Genomic DNA, 22,125 nt, shown 5'->3' with positions numbered 1-22,125 from the left:
TACCCAACTTTTGTAGCAACATGGACGGGACTGGAAGAGATTATGCTGAGTGAAATCAGTCAAGCAGAGAGAGTCAATTATCATATGGTTTCACTCATTTGTGGAGCATAACCAATAGCATGGAGGACAAGGGGCGTTAGAGAGGAGTAGGGAATTTGGGTAAATTGGAAGGGGAGGTGAACCATGAGAGACTATGGACTCTGAAAAACAGTCTGAGGGGTTTGAAGTGGCGGGGGTGTGGGAGGTTGGGGTACCAGGTGGTAGGTATTATAGAGGGCACGGCTTGCATGGAGCACTGGGTGTGGTGAAAAAAATAATGAATACTGTTTTTCTGAAAATAAATAAATTGGAAAAAAAAAAGAAGACATACAGATGGCAATGGGTGCATGAAAAGATGTTCAGTATCACTAATTGGGGAAATGCAAATCAAAACCACAGTGAGAAATCATTTTACTTCTGTCAGAATGGATAGCATCAAAAACACAAGAAATGTTAAGTATTTACAAGGATGTGGACAAAAAAAAAAAAAAAAAAAACCTTGATGAAATGTAAACTAATAGACTGTGGGAAAAAATATGGAGGTTCTTGAAAACATAAAAATAGAAATACCATATGATCTAATAATTCTACTACTGGGTATTTACCCAAAGAATACAAGATCACTAATTTGAAAAGATAGATTCACTCCTATATGTTCACTGGAGCATTATTTAAAATGACCAAGATTTGGAGGCAACTAAAGTTTCCAATGATAGATGACTGGATAAAGAAGATGTTGTATATATACAATGGAATATTGTTTGCCATAAAAGAGATGAGATTTGGGGCACCCAGGTCACTCAGTCAGTTAGGTGTCCCACTCCTGATTTCAGCTCAGGTCATGATTTTAGGGTCATGAGACTGGCTTGCAATGGTTGTGGAGCCTGCTTAAGATTTTCTCTCCCTCTCCTGCTGCTTCCCCATCCCTGTGTGTGCTCTCTCTATATAAAAAAGAGAGAGAGAGAAAAGAGATTTTAGAACTAGAGAGTATAATGCTAAGTGAAACACTTTGAGAGAGAAAAACGAATACCATACAATTTCACTTCTATGTGGAGTCTAAAAGCAAATGAATAAAGAAACAGAGTAGAATCATACCTAGAAAAACTGATGGTTGTCAGAGGGTGGGGGGTGGGGGGTTTGAGCAAAATAGTTGAAGGGGAATGAGACATAAAGGCTCCCAGTTATGTAACGAGTAAGTCACACGAAGAACAGGTACAGCATAGGGAATAGTCAATGGCATTGTAATAGTGTTGCATGGTAAAGATGGTAGCTACACTTGTGGTGAGCATAGCGTTACCTGCAGAGTTGTTAAAAAAAATTCAAATAATGAACCACTGAACACTAAAAACTAATGATATACTATATGTTGGCTAATTGAACATAGTAAATAAAAACACTAGAAATAAAAACAAAAACAAATGTAATGGGATTCCTATAGTATAATGTAAATAACCATTCCTTTGCTGTTGTATAATGAGGGTTCCAATTTTGTTACCATACCAACACTCGAATAAACATGTTGTACTTATAAAAAAATTGTGTCAGAAACAAATTGTCAAATATGTTGCACAAAATTATAGTGTGGCTCAGTTTGGATTGCATAATTATATGAAACTATTTGTGAATTTTGATTTTATATAATATTCAGCTTCTTTATTTCTAGAATATAGCATTTTTTTGGCGGTCTAATTTTCTTTTTACTTTTAGTAGATGTACTTTTATAATATAGTATGTTCTTTTATTAAATTATTTATCCATTCAAGTATGAGAAGTAAACTGAAGGGGATGATAAAGTAAGAATTTAACTATAATGGAAAATCTATTAATTGTTCATATTGTATTTACACTTATTAACTTGAAAATATATTCAATGGATTCTATGTGTCAAACACAAGTTAGAACCATGCTTTATACAGCAAATGTCCAAAGGAGCACTCAGACTATTGAAGTATATTTTCCTTATCAACTTTCTTCAAAGAAATGAAGATTTAATTTTAATTCAAATGATACATGTTAAATATATACTTAGTTAATTTAGGGTACTGACAATGATAAATTTTAAATTAATTAAAATTCACATATAGAAGAACCAGTCTTAGAGTAGTTTCCCAGAATAAATTTTAAAATTTACAATTACTGATTCGATCATGACATATCCAGACAAGTGTTTAAGACTTCTTTTGTCTTTCTTTAATGCCATCATAATTTGATGTTTCCTCCATATACAAGATTTTTTTCAGCATCTCTGTAATATTCACTGTCTTCTGTACTGTTAGATTACTAAAAAAAATCAGTGCAATATACTATGACATGCTTACATGTCACAAAACAAAAACAACCCAGATTATATTTTTATTTTTATTTATTTATTTTCCAATTTATTTATTTTCAGAAAAACAGTATTCATTATTTTTTCACCACACCCAGTGCTCCATGCAAGCCGTGCCCTCTATAATACCCACCACCTGGTACCCCAACCTCCCACCCCCCTGCCACTTCAAACCCCTCAGACTGTTTTTCAGAGTCCATAGTCTCTCATGGTTCACCTCCCCTTCCAATTTACCCAAATTCCCTACTCCTCTCTAAGGCCCCTTGTCCTCCATGCTCTTTGTTATGCTCCACAAATAAGTGAAACGGCGGACTGATATCAGAAGATAAACAAAAGGGGGAGGGAGCCACCAGAGGCGACCGGTGGGAAAGTAATACCCCAATACGAGCGAGAGTGCCCTGCGTCTGGGGACCAGCATTAACTTGGAGACTGGTTGTAAGCACTCCAGATTATATTTTTAAATTAATTTTTCACTCTTTCATGGCTTCAAGTTTTCAAGTATTTCCCCATCTCTTCTACTTTTCTTTTTGGATATTTTTTACCTTTTATAGTTAATTGTTTTTTTTTTTTAAATAAAAAGAAACAGGAAAAAAAGAAAATCCTTTTGTCCTCATTTCTTCCTCTAGCTCTTGATCCATTTCTCACCTTTGTCCTTGTTCACAAGATATTTATGGGGAAAGCTCTGAGGACTTGTTCATACTGTCTCCCATAGCTCTCTTCTTTTTCTTTCTTGTGCCCACTCCAGTAAGGCTTTTATCTCCATATTCTACTCATATTGCTTCTTTAAAGGTTACTAGTGACCTCTCTACTGCTAAATCCAGAGATCATTTCCCAATAATCATCCTAGTTGATCAATCAGTTGTATAATTTTTTAAAAAGATTTTATTTATTTGACAGAGAGAGACATAGCAAGAAAGGGAACACAAGTGTGGGGAGTGGGAGAGAGAAAAGCTCTGCGAGAAGCTTGATGTGGGACTCAATCCCACAACCCTGGGATCATGACCTGAGCCAAAGGCAGACACTTAATGACTGAGCTACCCAGGTGCCCAGTTGTACAATTTTTAATACAGCTGATCACACTCTCCCTCTTGAAACCCTCTTCATTTGGCTTTTAGAACACAATGCTCTCCTGGCTTCCTTCACATACTTTTGGAGGTGCCCTCTGAATCTCTTTTGGGGTTCCTCCTCCTTTTTCTGACCTCTTAGGTTACACCAGAGCTCATTTCTTGAGACTCTACCATCTTTCTTTTTCCACTGGTGATTTCATTTAACCTCAAGGCTTTAAAAACTATGTACTGACTGGAAGAGATTATGCTGAGTGAAATAAGTCAAGCAGAGAGAGTCAATTATCATATGGTTTCACTTATTTGTGGAGCATAACAAATAGCATGGAGGACAAGGGGCGTTAGAGAGGAGTAGGGAATTTGGGTAAATTGGAAGGGGCGGTGAACCATGAGAGACTGTGGACTCTGAAAAACAATCTGAGGGGTTTGAAGTGGCGGGGGGGTGGGAGGTTGGGGTACCAGGTGGTGGGTATTATAGAGGGCACGGCTTGCATGGAGCACTGGGTGTGGTGAAAAAATAATGAATAATGTTTTTCTGAAAATAAATAAATTAAAAAAAAAAAAAACTATGTACTCGAAGACATAGCTTTGCATGTACACTGGACTCTCCTTCAATTTCCAGACTTCAACACCCAGCCTCACGTGGATATCTGTCACCTGTCTCAAATTTAACATATCTAAATCTGAACTCCTGATAATCCCTCAAACAACTGTTCCACCAGGTTAATGAAGAAATCTATCTCTATTAATGGAATCTTCATCTTTCCAATTGATCAATCCAATGGCTTTGGAATTATCCTCCCATACTGTCTCTTACCTCTTGTTATAGGTTAACAAATTTTACTGAGTCTATTTTCAAAATGTTCTCAGAATCTGACTACTCCTTGCAACCTCTAACCTCTACTGCTACCGCCTGATCCATGTTATGATCATTTGTTTGGATTATTACAAGTACTCATTCCTAGTAAGCTTCCAGGCTTCCCCATTTTTCAGTCTATTCTATTATGTCAGTTAAAGTAATCCTAATACCGTCTGTCATATCATGTCATTTCTCTGCTTGGCATCTTCCAAAAGACTCACCCATTTCACACACATTGAAACTAAAGTTGTTACCATGACCTGTAAGCCAGTATTTCTGGTGCTTCTTACCTCTCCGATCTTAACTGAAACATTGTTCATCTTTTCTCACCCTACTTTAGCCAACCTGGTCTTGTTAATGTTTTAGAAAACTTTAAGCACCTATATAAGGCCTTTATTTGCAGTTGATATCCCTTCCTCCTGGAAGAAATTTTCTTCCTTTTGATATCTCCATGTCTTACTTCTTCACTTCCTTCAGGTCTTTTCTTAAACTAATCTTCTCAGTGAAGCCTTCTCTGACAACTACATCTACAACTGCAACACCTTCAATGATATTTATCATTCTTCCCCACTTTATATTTTGCTTCGTAGCCTTATTACCATCCAAAATGTTATACTATGTACTGATTTATTTTGTTCACCATCTGCCCCTCTAACTACCTGAAAAGTTTCACTGTGAGTAAGGCTTTTGTTTTATTCACTGCTATATCCATTAAATTTGGAAAATTTCCTTATACATGGTAGGCATGCAATAAATACAGTTGAATAAATAGATTTTACTCTTTTTAAGATCAAAAACTACTCGCTGCATAAACATAGTAGAAGTAAAATCTACTCACATTCTACATCTGCTATTTATTCCTTTATTTCTCAAATCCACACAAAGGTTCTAAGTAAAGATGATCATATATATATATTATATATACATATACATATATACATATATAATATAGTCATATATTTATATATATACATATGTATTTATATATAAATATATGTAAATATATAATATATATTATATAAATGTAAATATATATTTATATATAAATATATAAACACATAGGTATTTATATATTTATATATAAATATATAAATATTATGTATATATATTAGAATGTATATATTATATATACATATATGTATATATTGGAATGTATATATTATATCATATATGTAAATATATAATATATACATATATGCATATATAAAGAGGATCAAATACATAGGAAAGTTCTAAGCAAAAATATTTACCTATATAGTGATATATAAGTAGCTACTAATGAGTAAGAAGTCTACCAAATAATCCAACTGAAGTAGGCACCTTTTTTCTGATACTGATGCTGGCTGAACAAATTTGTCCACTGTGCTGGAAAGGGCTGGACTTCCAGTTGGGAGACTTAGTTTTTAGCCTCGGATTTATTCCAAAGTTCAACTTCCTTGAATTCCATTTCCACCTGTGCAGAAAGCACCTACTTAAATCAATTTGGATTAAGGTTTGGAGCCCCCATTCCCCTTCAGGAATATGTGGGGGCACCTGTACACAATACTGCCAGCGCTCCATGGATCAAAGTTTAAAATGCTCTGGACTAGAAATCTCACTGGCCTTTCCTGTTTTTTTATATTCTGATCTCTCTCCCTCTTGGTACTTGCCTGTAGACAATGAAGTCTGAATATCCAATTCCTGACATTTGTATTCCCTTTATCCTTCTTTGTCTATACCCATTCTTGACTTCAGTAGCCACACAAGAAACTCTTGAAGTAGCCTCCAACTGCCACTATTCCCCTCCAGTGTTTTATACACTCTGGTTAATTCCCAACCACTGCCAGAATCATATTCCTAAACCACATTCCTCACTGAAATGGTGAGTAGCATTCCGTTTTCCAACAAATTAATTACAGAATTCTAAGACCTATATTTAAAATCCTCCAATGTATTGTCCAATAAAACTCTGACATATAGTATACTTTAGCCAAGCTAGAGCACCTGTTTCTCAATTACTTTTAATTTTCTTTATTCATGCTTTTGTTTATGTTAGTCTATTTGAGCCGTGTAATCTTCCATCACTATCTCTGCCTTTCACAACATCATTTCTCATTTAAGGTCCTTTACAGATATATATTTTTGTCTGCTTCTGTCTCATTTTATTTTCCTCATCTTCTCTTCCACCCTCCCTTTTCCTTCTTTTCACTTCTTTTCCTCCTGATCTTTCTGACAAAATATAATCTCTCCTGATGTTCCATACATCATAATGTGTATATATGCATTATACATATAGATTTATAATACATATATGTATATGTGTACATACATTTATAATATGTATGGTCTTCTATTTAAATTTTATGTTACATTTTTAATTTTCTTTAATTGCCCTTCAAAATTACAAGCAACTTACACATAAGCATTTTGTCTTGTGTATTTTTTAATTATTTGTGTTTTTGCATGTAGTACTTAATTTGTTAAAAGGATTTATTTATTAATTCAAGACAGACAGAGTGAGCAAGGCTGCATGCATGCACACATGACTTGGAAGAGGGGCAGAGAGAGAAAAACCTCAAGCAGACTCTCCACAGAGCAAGGAGCCCCACATCAGTTTGATCCCACAATTCATCAGATCATGCATGACCTGAGCCGAAACCAATAGTCAGATATATGCCCAACTGACTGAGTGACCTAGGAGCCCCATAGATACTCATTTTTCTTAAATTTCTGAATTATATTTAATTGGAGAATGCAGATAAAAACAAGACATATTCTGTTTGACCTAAGTGATTTATAGTTCTGCAATATTATAGCATTTTGCTACACTTGTCTTTACAGTACTTAGAATGTGGCTTAAAACAATAAGTGTTTCACAAAAAAAGTTAATAGTAGTGAATGGGGCAGAATTGAAACTGCAGAGAGAATGGGTTACTTTATAAGAACAGCCCAATTAAAACACTCAGCAATCTTGTCTATGGATAAAATTTCATAGAAAATGACTTCTATACCAGTTATAATAAGGTATTAAAATAACTCATATATAGATATATTGGTAACATGATTTCTAGTAATGTGAATCCCTAGATAGAAATGACATTTACTCATCTCTAAAATAAAAAAAAGCTTGTTAGCGATGGCCCCAATGGGACAAAATTACACATCAAGGAGAAATATATTTTCAGCTTTAGTTCCTTTTAAATAAAATATATAAAGCACAAGGAGTATTGCAAGCCATATGAAAAGAACCTATTTCTCATATCAACATGATACCTCCAGGTATTTCTGTGGAACTTCTGAAATAAAAACAGCAGACAAATTCCATCCTCTCTTAATGAGTCTGTATGGTGACTGAGGAATGAGTCATGTAAGTTTTAATACTTCTGCCACTTCAAACAGGTCTCTGCAAATGACCTATTTTAATACAATTTTCTAATTATATTGAAATAAGTCTGTATCTTCATGTTTGAGCTCCCTCTGAATGCTCTGAGTGAGTTCATTTTTCTATTTTTTTTTCTTTTTTTAAGATTTCATTTATTTATTTGGCAGACAGATCACAAGTAAGCAGAGAGGCAGGCAGAGAGAGAGGGGGAAGCAGGCTCCCTGACAAGCAGAGAGCCTGATGTGGGGCTAATCCCAGGACCCTGAGACCATAACCTGAGCCAAAGGCAGAGGCTTAACCCACTGAGCCCCCCAGGTACCCTGAGTTCATTTTTCTGCATAGAAACTTCAGACCCTCTTCAGCAGACTCAACCACTGTTATCTCTAAGCTTACTTCCAGTTATATGGTACATAATGTAGTGACCCAGTTAATGGTCAATATATTTCTTAAATTGGATTGCTTCTTTACACACATAGGCACATACATTTTTTTAGTTGTTGCACTGATTTCCATGCAAATAGTTATGCCAACATACTATTATTAGAATGCTTACCATACAATTTTTATGATGAAAATTTTGGCTTTGTCACTTGCTTGCTATATTATTTGACTTAAGATTTGGCAGTGTAAGGATAGGGCTATATACTTAAAAGGTTATTGTGTGCATTTTAGATTTTATATATACATATAACATATAAACTTTATTTGGTGAAGATTGTGTCTACATGTATAATCTATATACATTACATTGTATCTATACAATGTATAGATATCTATATGTATCTATATCTATATGTATCTATACAATGTATCTATATACAATACATTGTGTCTACATGTATAGGATATACTTTATATTTCTGTATGCATTTGTATGTTTCATTATTTCAGTTATTTTAATGGTATTTTTGGTTACTGTAATTAAAAATTATTGATGAACAACTTAAAAAGAACTGTGTGTGCTCTGTGCCATTCTTAGTTTAGAGTGAACTATAGATATTATTTCAGGATTTATTCTTTTAGAGATCCTATGCTATTTATATACAGGCTTCATTGACTCAGCTAGTGGAGTAAAGTATCCAAAATTTATTGCTCAGAAAGAATCAACTACATACAAAGAAATCTCAATCTAACTTACATGCATTAAGAGAAGTTTGAGAGCCCATCTTCTTGCATATGCCTTTTAGCTTGCCTCTTATTAAACTTTTTTTCCCTTCAAAGATTTTTTTGTCTGTTTGATTTCTTTTGCTTTTAATTTACCTTATAATAATTTGGGCAGAAGGCACATGCATTGTTTTTCCATTAGATTCCTATTAAGTTTATAGGGTACAGAGTTTATGGAATTCCTCCACATTAAATAGTCAAGGCAGAGATTTGAAGTAAAATTTGGTCAGGTTGCTAGTTCTATAGCCTAAGCACTGTGTGTCTTTCTTACAAATTATAGAACTAAGTGATCTAGGAATTCTATTTATATGAAAATATTCTCATATTCCTTACTATTTATGAAATTTTTGAAATTAATAACAATAGTTTTTCTGGTGATTAAAGCTCTCCATTTAAAATGGAGTAAGTAAATAGTGCTAGGTGTAGCTCCAGAGATTTTCAGTACCTCTATTTTTATCGTACTATTTCTTAACTACAAAACAGGAAGAATGTGCTCATGATATGAAGACAAATGAATCAAATGGAGAGCTTTATCTTAGATCTTGGAGGCCCCATCAATGCTCAGCAAATTAGCAGAAATTGAGAAAGAAATAGAAGCAGTGTGAATATGTTCTCCCTCTTTTCATCTTCTTTCCCTCCCTCCCTTTCTTCCTTTTCTCTCTCAGTCTCTCTCTGTTCTTTCAGCCAAATCATGGTTTCAAGATAACAGAATGTATGTTGGAATTTTAAAGGATTTATTATGTCTCAATGTCCAAAATAACCAATTAATTGCTTATACTCAATTACCTCTGTGACTTAGTTTGTCTATAAATGAGGACAGAATGATAATATACTTAATCAGCCATTATTCTGCCTGCTAAAACTGTAATGTGTTCATTCATCCATGCATATAATTATTCACATGATAATTTTGAAAATGTTTATTAATTTAGGTCATGATCACTTTTTAGTGATCATTTAGGTCATGATTATTTTTGTGGCCTTTTATAAACAAACAGGCCCTTTGTGAGACAGGTTTAACTGTGAGGAGGAAAAAAGGCTGGATTCTTTTCCTTTTGGAGTTTACAATCATATTCAAACACTGGAGAGGTTATAATTCCAACTTCATTATCTTAAAATAAATACTAGCTAAATGAGGAGTAAAACAAATTTTTATTAAAGTAATTTTTATTTTGAGTTGGTGGATATTTGGTCCTTCCTGATGTCTGAGAGTTTCCTGTGATCAGCAGATCTCGGGGATTTTAATCGTTCTGTGGAAAGTCTTTGTAGTAAGGCTTGGCTTATTTTAAGAGACTAAAGTTAGGGGTAATATACTTCCAATTACAAGGAACTTGCAAAAGAGATTAGCTTATTTACAAGGTTCTTTAGCTTGGTATTAGGAAAAAAGACCAGCTAGATGAGACAGAAATTTCAAGGAATTCAGAGGCTTGCTGAGAAACCCCATCCATACCTTCCTTTAACCCTTTAGTGATAGTTGTAAATTCTATGACAGAATTTAATTTTCTTCAGTATAAGGCTTTGATATCCATAGAAATGCCATCCTTCACAACTACCCGACCCAACACTGGCACTCCCTTTTGTCCAATAATAGGCAAAATTTGCAGATGAGATCTTTCAAACTTTAACCCCCCCTTTTTTAAAGATTTTATTTATTTATATGACAGAGAGATCACAAGTAGGCAGAGAGACAGGCAGAGAGAGAGGGGGAAGAACGCTCCCCACTGAGCAGAGAGCCTGATGCAGGGCTCGATCCCAGGACCCTGAGATCATGACCTGAGCCGAAGGCAGAGACTTAACCCACTGAGCCACCCAGGCGCCCCCAAACATTAACTCTTTTTTTTTTTTTAAAGATTTTATTTATTTATTTGTCAGATACAGAGGGAGAGAGAGCGAGCGAGCACAGGTAGACAGAGAGGCAGGCAGAGGCAGAGGGAGAAGCAGGCTCCCTGCCGAGCAAGGAGCCCGATGTAGGACTTGATCCCAGGATCCTGGGATCATGACCTGAGCCGAAGGCAGCTGCTTAACCAACTGAGCCACCCAGGCGTCCCAAAACTCTTAATTACTCACCAAATTTACTTCTGCCATAGCCATAAAATGTTTAAAATTTTTGTTTAGCTACTGAATTAAACAATTAATATGCCTTTTGATAAATGTTAAAAACAATGTATAACATTATATAAAAACTTTTTAAGCAAGACATTAAGGGCAAAACTATTTGGGAAAAAATGTAGATCTTAGTTTATTCATATATTTTAACTAATTTTATTGAAAATTAAATAAATAAAAATAAAATGAAAAGAGTAAACTAAAATATTTGTGGAATATTTATAAAAAAAGGCAATACCTTAACACAAAAATATCTTTATATATACATATTAGGAAGATGAAGAGCTCAATAGTAAAATGGGCAAAAATATGGATAGGTAATTGAGGAGTAAAAATGTACAAAGGACCAATTCATGAATAAGTGTCAATTCCACTAATGTTCATTAAATGCACTGAAACATCACTAAGATACATTTTCCTGTGGCAATAAGTAAAAATAAAAGTTTTAGTACACCATCTTGTCAATAAAGAGTGAGGTGAAGAATAGTCTTTCTCATAGAACATTTTAGTGATATTAAGTTTTGGTACAATAACTAAAAAACTTCTGAGTTCTAAAATTATAATGATATACCCTAAATAGTTATGCATAATCATAAAGTTTTAGCTAAAAAAAGCAAGGTTATTATATGTTAATAACAGGGAAAATTAAAATCTTCTATAAAATAAAAATACCACAAGTACATTAAAAATGTTATAAAAGTACTGTATTGACATGGGAAGTATTTATTATTAGTGGCTGGTTATAAAATGATATGCACTGTATATATAAGGATTTATATTAACAGTTATTATCTCTGTGTGTTCTCATTAAAGATAATCTTATTTCATCTTGTTACTAAATTTTCTAAATTAAAAATAGAAACTTGTAAATTAAAAAGAGCTTTGCTGTTTCTTCAGTTTAAAAAGATTATATGCATATTCCAAGAAAGAAAACTCAGCAAATACATAGATGAATAAGGAATAAAACTACTATACTCTCTTACCCGGAGATAACCACTTTTAATAACTTGCAGTAGGTCTTTATAAGCTTTTCTAGGTACATGACAGTAATAAGAGATCATATAGTTGATTTTAGCAAATGTGTTTCAGACCCCTATTGTACTTTTCCTTAATTCCAGATATAGTTACAGCTTTGGACACTCAAGAAGATTATTTTGTCTACTATAAGTTTCATTAGGTACCTCCACAAAGGAACATGATGAACTTGTATTCTTAAGATGTTGTTAAAAAAACCATGAGAGACTATGGACTCTGAAAAACAATCTGAGGGGTTTGAAGTGGCGGGGAGGTGGGAGGTTGGGGTACCAGGTGGTGGGTATTATAGAGGGCATGGCTTGCATGGAGCACTGGGTGTGGTGAAAAAATAATGAATAATATTTTTCTGAAAATAAATAAATTGGAAAAAAAATAAAAATTAAAAAAAAAAAGTCAAAGGGAGAGAGACCATGGAGTTGGTGAACAAAAGTAAGTAGAGACAGGAACGGAAGACAAGTATTTTACCACCTTGAACATTTTGCCCAAGGGGAGGAAGCTTCTTCCTGCCCTGCAAAGGCTTCTTGGCTTCCCTTCCAGAAATGGGAGTGCCACATATAACAAGTTTACTGTGTACCTTTCATAAGATAGGATTTTAAGAAATTTCACTCCAGAGAAAGAGCCACCTACTTTTCTTAATTACTTGGATCTAAAATAGGGTGTACATACCCACTAAGTAAGCTGCTTGGGTCTGAGAAAAAATATTTAGAGTTCTCCACATTTACAAAATATCATTCTTTCTTAAATTTCAGTTATATTTTATAATGTACATAATATATTAGTATAGTGATGTATGCATATAATTTACAGGTGAATAAATATACCTGGTCATAACTATTGCTATTAGAGGAGTATAGTGAAAAACACAGGGACACCAACCTTTCTAAAGGTAAGTGTTCTTATGTTGTGGCATTCAGGTATTCTTTTTTCTTTTTTCTTTTTTTTAAAAGATTTTATTTATTAATTTGACAGAGAGAGAGATCACAAGTAGGCAGAGAGGCAGGCAGAGAGAGAGCTAAGCAGAGAGCCTGATGTGGGCCTCAATCCCAGGACCCTGAGCTCATGACTGAGCCGAAGGCAAAGGCTTAGCCCACTGAGCCACCCAGGTGCCCCTCAGGTATTCTTTATTATGCATCCTACTTAGTTTCTGCAGAATTTCCTTTAATAAATAACATTTTTAACACCTTAATTTTATTTTTTTTCCTGTTCCAAGATTCATTGTTTATGCACCACACCCAGTGCACCATGCAATATGTGCCCTCCTTAATACCCACCACTAGGCTCACCCACCCCCTCACTTCCCTCCCCTCCATCATCATTCCAACTTCATAAGTTATCAAAATAGAACTATTTTTCTTTTTTTGTGTGTGGTTTATATATTTAATAGCAGTTTTTTTTAATTGCCTTTCAGTGTTTCAGAATTCATTGTTTATACACCACACCCAGTGCTTCCTGCAATATGTGCCCTCCTTAATACCCACAACCAGGCTCACCCAACCTCCCACCTGAACTATGAGATGCTGTGGACTCTGAGAAACAGAATAGAGCTATTTTTCAAAGAAAAGAATCAAAGCCATTTTAAAGTATTTATTTGAGAGAGAGACAAAAAGAGAGAGTGAGCATGAGTTGGGGGTAGGGTGAGAGGGAGAGAGAGAATCTCAAGCAGACTCTCGGCTGAGCAGGGAGCCTGAGACAGGGTTTAATCTTGTGACCCTGAGATCATGACATGAGCTGACATCAAGAGCCAGATGCTTAATGGAAGGAGCCACCCAGATGGCCCAAGAATCAGAGCCTCTTAAAAAGAAGTTTTTTTCAGTTTCCTACAAACCACACAGGCATAATTAGCCTACAGAAGAAAATAAAAGCAGTTCTCTTTTAACTGATGTGAAATTAAAAATTTTATTTTTTGTATAGTAGGATCAACAAGTATTATTGAATACTATCTATGAGTAATGTACTGTAAAAAAATCAAAGAATTAATAAAATGTGTTCCTTCAGAATCATAAAATGTGTTTATATAAATTGAGAGAGAAGATATAGATTGATAATATCAGCAAATATGGTATCCTTTTCTGTATTTGATGCTGAGGATCACATATTAAATTCACAGAAATTCAGAGTCATTGGGTAGAAAAAAGCCATTACACATTTACAAAGAATCTAAATTAGAAACTAATTTAAAAGCTAAAAATATGATATTAATTATTAACTCAAATATTCACACACTTCCATGTAAACACCATCAACATGCATGAAGTAGTTGGTCTTTTAAGTAGGACAAGTACATATTTTAATAATTTATATAGTATGTTAGTTTATACCTGGAAACATTTTAATCATTGAGGGAACAAAGGCATAGTACCTAACATCTACTGAACATCTCTTATGTGCCAGGTACTATCCTAAGTAGTTCATCTATTGTAGTTTTCTTCATCCTTATAATAATCCTTTGAGGCGTATACTATTATTTCTCCTAATTCACAGAGGCAAAAACTAAAGCACAGAGAGTTTAATTAACTTCCCCAAGGTCATATCACTAGGAATCATAAGAAATAGCATTTGAAACCTGTCAGTATGACTCGGACTGTAAGTTTCCCATTTATCAGGAATTTTACTTATTTGTTTAATTATTTAATAAGTACATGTTTATTTTTTCAAAAATACAAACAGGAGGGAAAAAACAGAAATAAGTTGATTTTATTACCTATAGGGAGTGATTTAAAATGAGATGGAAGCTATGGAAGGGAGAGGACACTATTATCAGTATGCGTTAGTTATGGAAGTGACATGGAAACTTGTGTTTTGAAACTCGACTATCAGGTTGGGATTCAGAGATGAAAGCTAAGGTTAGAGAGTCATTACAAAATAAATGACTGCATATAACATTTATCTGTGTGCTTATGAGAATCTAAATTGATAAGTATGCTGAATGGAATCTGATAGCCCAGGCTTAGCTTTGCTCATTCACTGGCACAATATGATGATGTTTTCTCCATTTCACTTGACAGGAACATTTCTGATCCCATCTCAGAAGTTTGAAATCATGGACCAAGGAAATAAATCAGGAGTGACTGAATTTATATTGCACGGTCTTTCAGGTTCTCAAGAGCTACAACTGTTCTATTTTGTGTTTTTTATGCTTTTCTATTTCTCCATTGTGCTGGGGAACCTCCTCATTGTGCTCACTGTCATCTCCGAACCTGCACTACACACACCCATGTACTTCCTACTTAGTAACCTCTCCTTCATTGATGTGTGTCTCTCCACCTTTGCCACACCCAAAATGATTATTGATTTCCTTATGGAGCCCAAGACCATCTCTTTTGAGGGCTGCATGGCCCAGATATTCTTTCTGCATGTCTTTGCTGGTGGTGAAATGATGCTCCTTGTGGCCATGGCATATGATAGATATGTCGCCATATGTCGACCCCTGCACTATGCATCCATTATGAGTCTGCGCAAGTGCACAAGCCTTGTGGTGGGCTCCTGGCTCATTGGGGTTTTCCACTCAGTGAGTCAGTTAATCTTCACAGTAAACCTTCCGTTTTGTGGCCCCAATAAAGTGGACAGTTTTTTCTGTGATCTTCCCTTGGTTATCAAACTTGCCTGCACCAATACCTTTACTCTTGAGGTACTGATGCTTTCAGACAGTGGTCTAATGGCCATGAGCTCCTTTGTGCTCTTGCTGATCTCCTACACAGTTATCCTGGTTACCGTACGGCGGCGTTCCTCAGCAGGCATGGCCAAGGCAAGGGCCACCCTGACTGCCCATATCACTGTGGTGACCCTTTTCTTTGCACCCTGCATCTTTATTTATGCCTGGCCTTTTAGCAGTCTCCCAGTGGATAAGGTTCTCTCCATATTTTATACTGTTTTCACCCCTCTTTTAAACCCCCTGATCTACACCTTAAGAAACAAGGAGGTGATATCAGCAATGCAAAAGCTAAGGAATCGACAAGTGTGTTTCTGAAAGTCTCCCAGCTATTCCTTGTGATAAATAACACCTATAATAAAAGCCGGATTAGTGTACCTTACTCTGTCAACTACTGTTCTGAAATATCATAGCACACATTTTCTTTCTCTTTCTAGAATTTTCTAATAGTAAACAATTTTAGATAAAAGAATTGGACTTCCTATTTTTTACTTATGAAATAATTTTTATTTCAGACTAAAATTATTTATAGTAAGTCTTTTAACTGTAAAATGCATCTGTCAAATCAATGCTTTTTCCAATCAACTTAATAGAAAAATGTACAAAATACTAAAGTAATGTAAAATATTTAAATCATCTTTAAGTTTCAGGATAGTGACTGATTTGTAGTTATTCCCCAGTCATCATTTACCTGGTATCACCAAAGAGAGGTAGGTATTATCATAAATTTTACCATGCTTTTATCATTTTTGGTTATATATCTCATTCTGTCTCTCTCTAGAGATAGTTTATAAATGTATACAAATGTATACATTTGTAAATGTATACAAACACCACATTTATATTCTTTGCTATTCAAACTATTGCCATCTGAACTAAGAAACTAAATAGATTAAAACTTTTTTTTTGTATGCACAGATCATATTTTTGCAATGTGAACTCTCACAACAAAGTATCCAAACATAGGGACCAAAGAGCAAACAGATTATGTTGAAGAACTCATCACCCAAACTCAGAAACCAAGTTAGATTCATAAATTTACATTAACCATGCTACAAATATTAAAACTTGAGACCACGGTGTTTTTCTATATCAGTATATTAAAGTTCAGAATTGACATTCAAAGTTCAAAGACTACACATAGAAATGGATATCCTCCCTATATAAGTAGACAGTTTTCATCAACACTGCTCTATATAGTCTCACCTATTTCTACATCATTCATGCTCTCTAATCCATACCAACCAACAAAACGTAATTTAGAATACATTTTTCCAAAGCTCTCTAAAGACAGAGAATCATCTTGACTTTTTAAAGGAAGACTATATTATCATTCTTAAATTTAATATTTAATTCTTATAGACTAACTCCTCTTTCACCAATCAATCTTAGAACACTGAGTGTCATGCATCACACAAGTGAGTCGAGCACAATCATAATCAGCAAATAGAAGAAATGATACAAAAACCCCTCAATTTCTGACTTCTAATAGTTGAAAGAAAGCCATTCCCTGAAGACAAATTATGTTTTTAAAACAGAGTGTGTAGAAGAAACAGCAGTATGGAATAAGATTTAGTACCAAGTATGCATTAAATAATTTTTGACTCATTTTTTCCTTTCATGATTTTACCACTCCACAATGCTCTGTTGATTCCTTTGTGAAACATAGAATTAAAAAAAATATAAATATAGGACTGTGTCATATGATGGTGGTGATGATGATAATGAGAAAGCCAAACATACTTAATGATCATAATGTAACACGTAAATTGCACCATTATATCTCATTTGATTCTCACAAAATATCTGCAGATTAGAAAAATAAGATCACACCTTTACTACTGACAATATTGAAAGGTAATTCTCAAACAATTACAAAAATACTTATGAATTCTAGACACATTCTTTAAAATAAATAAATGACCTCATGGCATCTTAAACAGATGCTTTGAGAGAAGAAAACTGGTGGAAAGTGATTGCAGGTCATGAAAATGATGGGCAGTACACTTGGCCGTTATTGGAAAATATTGCAAGAGCGTGAGGTAGAATTGAATCTTTTCAATCCAGGACTCCTAAAAGATATACAGAAGAGGATACTACAAAGCACAAGGAAAAGACCCAATTATCCTCGCTGGTCTAGCCTATGGATAGAAAAATTAATTCCTTTTGGAAATAGGAGTTTGGAGTCTGTATGTATAATCTCTGAACAGTCAGAAGAGCTTTAACCTGAAAAATCAATATTAGCTATTGGAACCAAATGGGACTCACCAGCAGAAAGGAAGAGACAAAAGAATGCAGCAGTGAACTGAAATGGGGAATAAAAATTCCTCATTTTGAAGAATAGAGAGGTAATAGATAAAACAGATCATTCTACTCTCAACAAGATAGAAAATAATTCTTCTTACTTTAATGAATGGGGAAAAGATATTAATATTGAATTGCTATATATGTTAAAATTGTGAGGGCAGCCACTGAAGTAAAAATAAAATATATGATTTTCAAACTAATGAAGGAAACAAAAATGAGACCAAATTCAATTTAATAAAAGGCAATAATGAAATAGAAAAGAAACACAGTAAAAACAAAGCATAGTAGTGAAAATAAACACAAGTAAGAGAGAGAATTGAGACTTAATTTATCTTAGACATGTTATCTAGTTCACGTCCTTTGATGGTCATACTTCTGATTGAACCAAGTTCATCTGGGTTCATCTGGGTTCATCTGAATGAGAAAGAATTACTGACATTTTTCACCACTGTTAAAAATAGGCATTTGAGGGGGAGACAAGATGGTGGGGAAGTAGGAGGAGGCACCGTTTCAACCTGTACCCTAAAGTGAGCTGATTACCTACCAAAGAACTCTGAACACCCATGAAGTCAGCCTGAGATCAGAATTATACGTGTCTGGATCTCTGCAGGGGCAGAAGACACCAGTGGGCAGTAAAGAAGAGTGGGAATGTTGGACTGATATCAGAAGATAAACAAAAGGGGGAGGGAACCACCAGAGGCGACCGATTGGAAAGTAATACCCCTAATATGAGAGTGCCCTGCATCTGGGGACCAGCATTAACTTGTTGACTTGTTGGAAGCACTCAAAAAGAGCAAAGGATCGTGGTGCAGGAGGGAAATTGTGGCAATCGGGGTGACTAGGGAAAGGGGTTTAAGTCCCCGGACCCAGGACAGCCTCCCTTGGTGCTGAGCCAGAGAGAGTGAGACAGAGAAACCAGGTCTTGGTCCCTGGGCCACCAGCACGCCAGAGAACGCATGGGGTCTGGCTCCTGTGAGGGGCTGGGAGCCTCACCAGACAGCAGAATGCCCATCTGTGCTAACAGAGCCTGAGACGTGCGTGCCCCTCATCCTCCCCTGAGAGAGGTGTGTGAAGACCCAGCCCAGTGTTCTTAGACCCGTGCCATTCTACCAGAGCCTGAGAAGCACGCAGACCCCAAACTCTCCCCTGAGAGAGGTGCGCGAAGGCCTAGCCTGGTGTTCTCAGACCCGGGCCCTGCTATCAGAGCTTGAGACATGCGCACGACCCACACCCTCCCCTGAGACCTAGAAAGACCTGGCACTCCCAGCCTGGGCCAGCGGGAAAATCTCAGTGCGAGATTGCTGCTTGGAACCTCTCTGGTGGTCTGCAGCTGTCCAGACAGCTGCAGCTGCTGTGGTTTTGGGTACAAGCAGAAGATCTTGCATACCCTGGGAATGCGACTCAAAACCTGCTCTGCCAGTGGCCAAGGGGGAATTTATATGGACCCTGCAGCACCCATAGGGGACCAGACTGAGGTTTCTCTCTGAGAGGAAGGTCAAGGTACAGTTTGCTTCCCTCTAAACCTACAAAAACCATCAAAAGCAGTCAAGGCAGAGAAAAAAAGTGAACAAACATAAAAACCTCCAGAGAACAAAAGCCTGAAAAAACCGGTTTCCTCAGAGCCCACCCCCTTCAGGGGGGCGGGAGGACTTAACTCAGGGAACATCATTGACTGAAAACCTATGTGGCAGGCCCCTCCCCCAGAAAACCAACCAGGAAAGAAAACAAACAAAAAAAGATTACAAGAGAACCACCACCACTATTTCATAGGACAACTTTTATTTTGAACGTGTTCCCACTATTCCGGATCATTTTTTTTATATAGATAATTTTTTAACCTATTTACCATTACAGTGAGATGTCAGTACATCAAATTCCATAACGACCTTCTAACCAAAACTTTTTGATACATACAACTGTGTTTTTCTTTTGCATTTCTATTTTTTAATTTTTTTAAAATTTTAGTTTAGTTTAGTCTAGTTTATTCCTTTTTTATTTTTATTTTCTAATATTTATTTAGAGTTAAACTTCAAGGTAATCCCCTTTCCCCAATCAATGCTTCCCCTATAGGTAAACCAATTTTTAATCCCACTTTATCTTAGGAAAGTTGAGTCCTTTAAAAAAGATATCAAGATACATGCAGGAAGAATCAAAACAACCTTTCTCACCCACACTGAGAATTTATAACCACTCTCCCATCTTTTTCTTCCACCACTGTTTCTGTGTTTTTGTGTTTGTCCTGATAATATATAAATCTTATACTTGGGATACTTGGGATTCTTTTTGACAAGTTTCTTCCTTTATTTGCTTATATATATATATATTTTTTTTTTTTTTCTCTTGTCATATACTTTTATCAGTCTTTGTTTCTCTGTTTTTGTTTGTATACTTCATAAATCTTACCTTGGGCCCATTTGCGCTGAACCTTCTCTTTTATCTTCCCTTTTTTCCCTGTCTCTCTCTCTGGGGTCGCCGGGTCGCTGGGGTAGCGATTCCTCAGAAGCGCTCCAGGGTGCACCTTGACTGCACCACAGTTGATACATCCAGCTACATCTGTTCAGTCATCTCTCACCAAAATGACTAGGAGGAGAAATGCCCAACCGAAGAAAAATACAGAGGATGGGCAACAGAGCTAATGACTATCAACATAGACAATATGTCGGAAAGAGAATCCAGGCTAACAATTATCAAGGCAATAGTTAGGTTGGAGAAAGCCATTGATGACCAAATGGAATTGATTAGGGCAGAACTGAAAACCAGCAGGGCTGAGGTTCACAATCCTCTCAATGAGTTCCAATCTAATGTAAATTCTCTCAAAGCTAGTGTAACTGAGACAGAAGATAGAATTAGTGATGTGGAGGACAAACATATAGAGAGAAAAGATCAGGAGGAAGCCTGGAACAAACAGCTTAGAAGCCACGAAAATAGAATCAGGGAAATAAATGATGCCAAGAAACGTTTCAATGTCAGAATTCTTGGAATCCCTGAAGGGGAAGAGAAAGAAAGAAACCTAGAAGATATAGTGGAACAAGTTCTCCATGAAAATTTTCCCAATCTTGTGAATGGAACCAGTGTTCATGTACTAGAGGTCGAACGGTCTCCACCCAAGATTATAGATTGCAAAAAAAATCAAGGCACCTGATAGTCAAATTGGGAAATCATAATTGTAGATATGATCTCTTGAAAGCTGCAAGGACAAAAAGGCTCCTTACTTACCGAGGAAAACCCATCAGAATAACGTCAGACCTGTCCACAGAGACCTGGCAAGCCAGAAAGGGCTGGCAAGATATTCTCAGGGCACTAAAAGAGAGGAACATGCAGCCAATAATACTTTATCCATCAAGACTGACATTCAAATGGATGGAGAGATAAAGAGTTTCCAAGACCAGCAAGGCTTAAAAGACCATGCAACTACCAAGCCAACACTGCAGGAAATATTAAGGGGGGTTCTATAAAAGAGGAAAAATCCTAAGAATAGCATTGAACAGAAATATAGAGACAATCTACAGAAAGAAAGACTTCAAAGGTAACACGATGTCAATAAAAATGTATCTATCGGGGCGCCTGGGTGGCTCAGTGGGTTAAAGCCTCTGCCTTCGGCTCAGGTCATGATTCCAGGGTCCTGGGATCGAGCCCCACATCGGGCTCTCTGCTCAGCAGGGAGCCTGCTTCCTCCTCTCTCTCTGCCTGCCTCTCTGCCTACTTGTGATCTCCGTCTGTCAAATAGATAAATAAAATCTTTAAAAAAACAAACAAACAAAAAAAACGTACCTATCAATAATCACTCTCAATGTGAATGGCCTAAATGCGCCCATCAAATGGCACAAGGCTGCAGATTGGATAAAACGATAGGACCCATCCATATGTTGTCTACAAGAGACCCATTTTGAACCTAAAGATACACCCAGACTGAAAGTGAAGGGATGGAGAAACATCTTTCATGTCAATGGGCCTCAAAAGAAGGCCGGGGTAGAGATTCTCATAGCAGATAAATTAGATTTTAAACTAAAGACTGTAGTCAGAGATACAGAAGGACACTACATAATTCTTAAAGGAACTATCCACCAAAATTATCTAACAATTGTAAATATCTATGCCCCCAATATGGGAGCAGCCAATTACATAAGAATACTGTTAATCAAGATAAAGAGTCATATTGATATGAATACATTAATAGTAGGAAATCTTAACACATCTCTCTCAGAAATAGAT

General features: G+C 35.9%; 1 protein-coding gene across 1 annotated transcript; it reads left to right on the top strand.

The window, feature by feature from the left end:
* The first annotated feature begins 14,997 nt into the window (after window positions 1-14,997).
* Window positions 14,998-15,924, top strand: LOC122893209 (olfactory receptor 4K15-like). The gene has a single exon (XM_044230078.1). The coding sequence runs from the start codon at window positions 14,998-15,000 to the stop codon at window positions 15,922-15,924; it is 927 nt and encodes a 308-aa protein (XP_044086013.1).
* The last annotated feature ends 6,201 nt before the right edge of the window (window positions 15,925-22,125 follow it).

The sequence above is a fragment of the Neovison vison genome, chromosome 13 (assembly GCF_020171115.1).
Source record: "Neovison vison isolate M4711 chromosome 13, ASM_NN_V1, whole genome shotgun sequence".
Taxonomy (NCBI): domain Eukaryota; kingdom Metazoa; phylum Chordata; class Mammalia; order Carnivora; family Mustelidae; genus Neogale; species Neogale vison.
This window is presented reverse-complemented; position numbering and strand designations above follow the sequence as displayed.

What these genes read in the sequence shown, in the direction of transcription:
- LOC122893209 (XM_044230078.1), top strand. Translation starts at nt 14,998, where the DNA reads ATGGACCAAGGAAATAAATCAGGAGTGACTGAATTTATATTGCACGGT.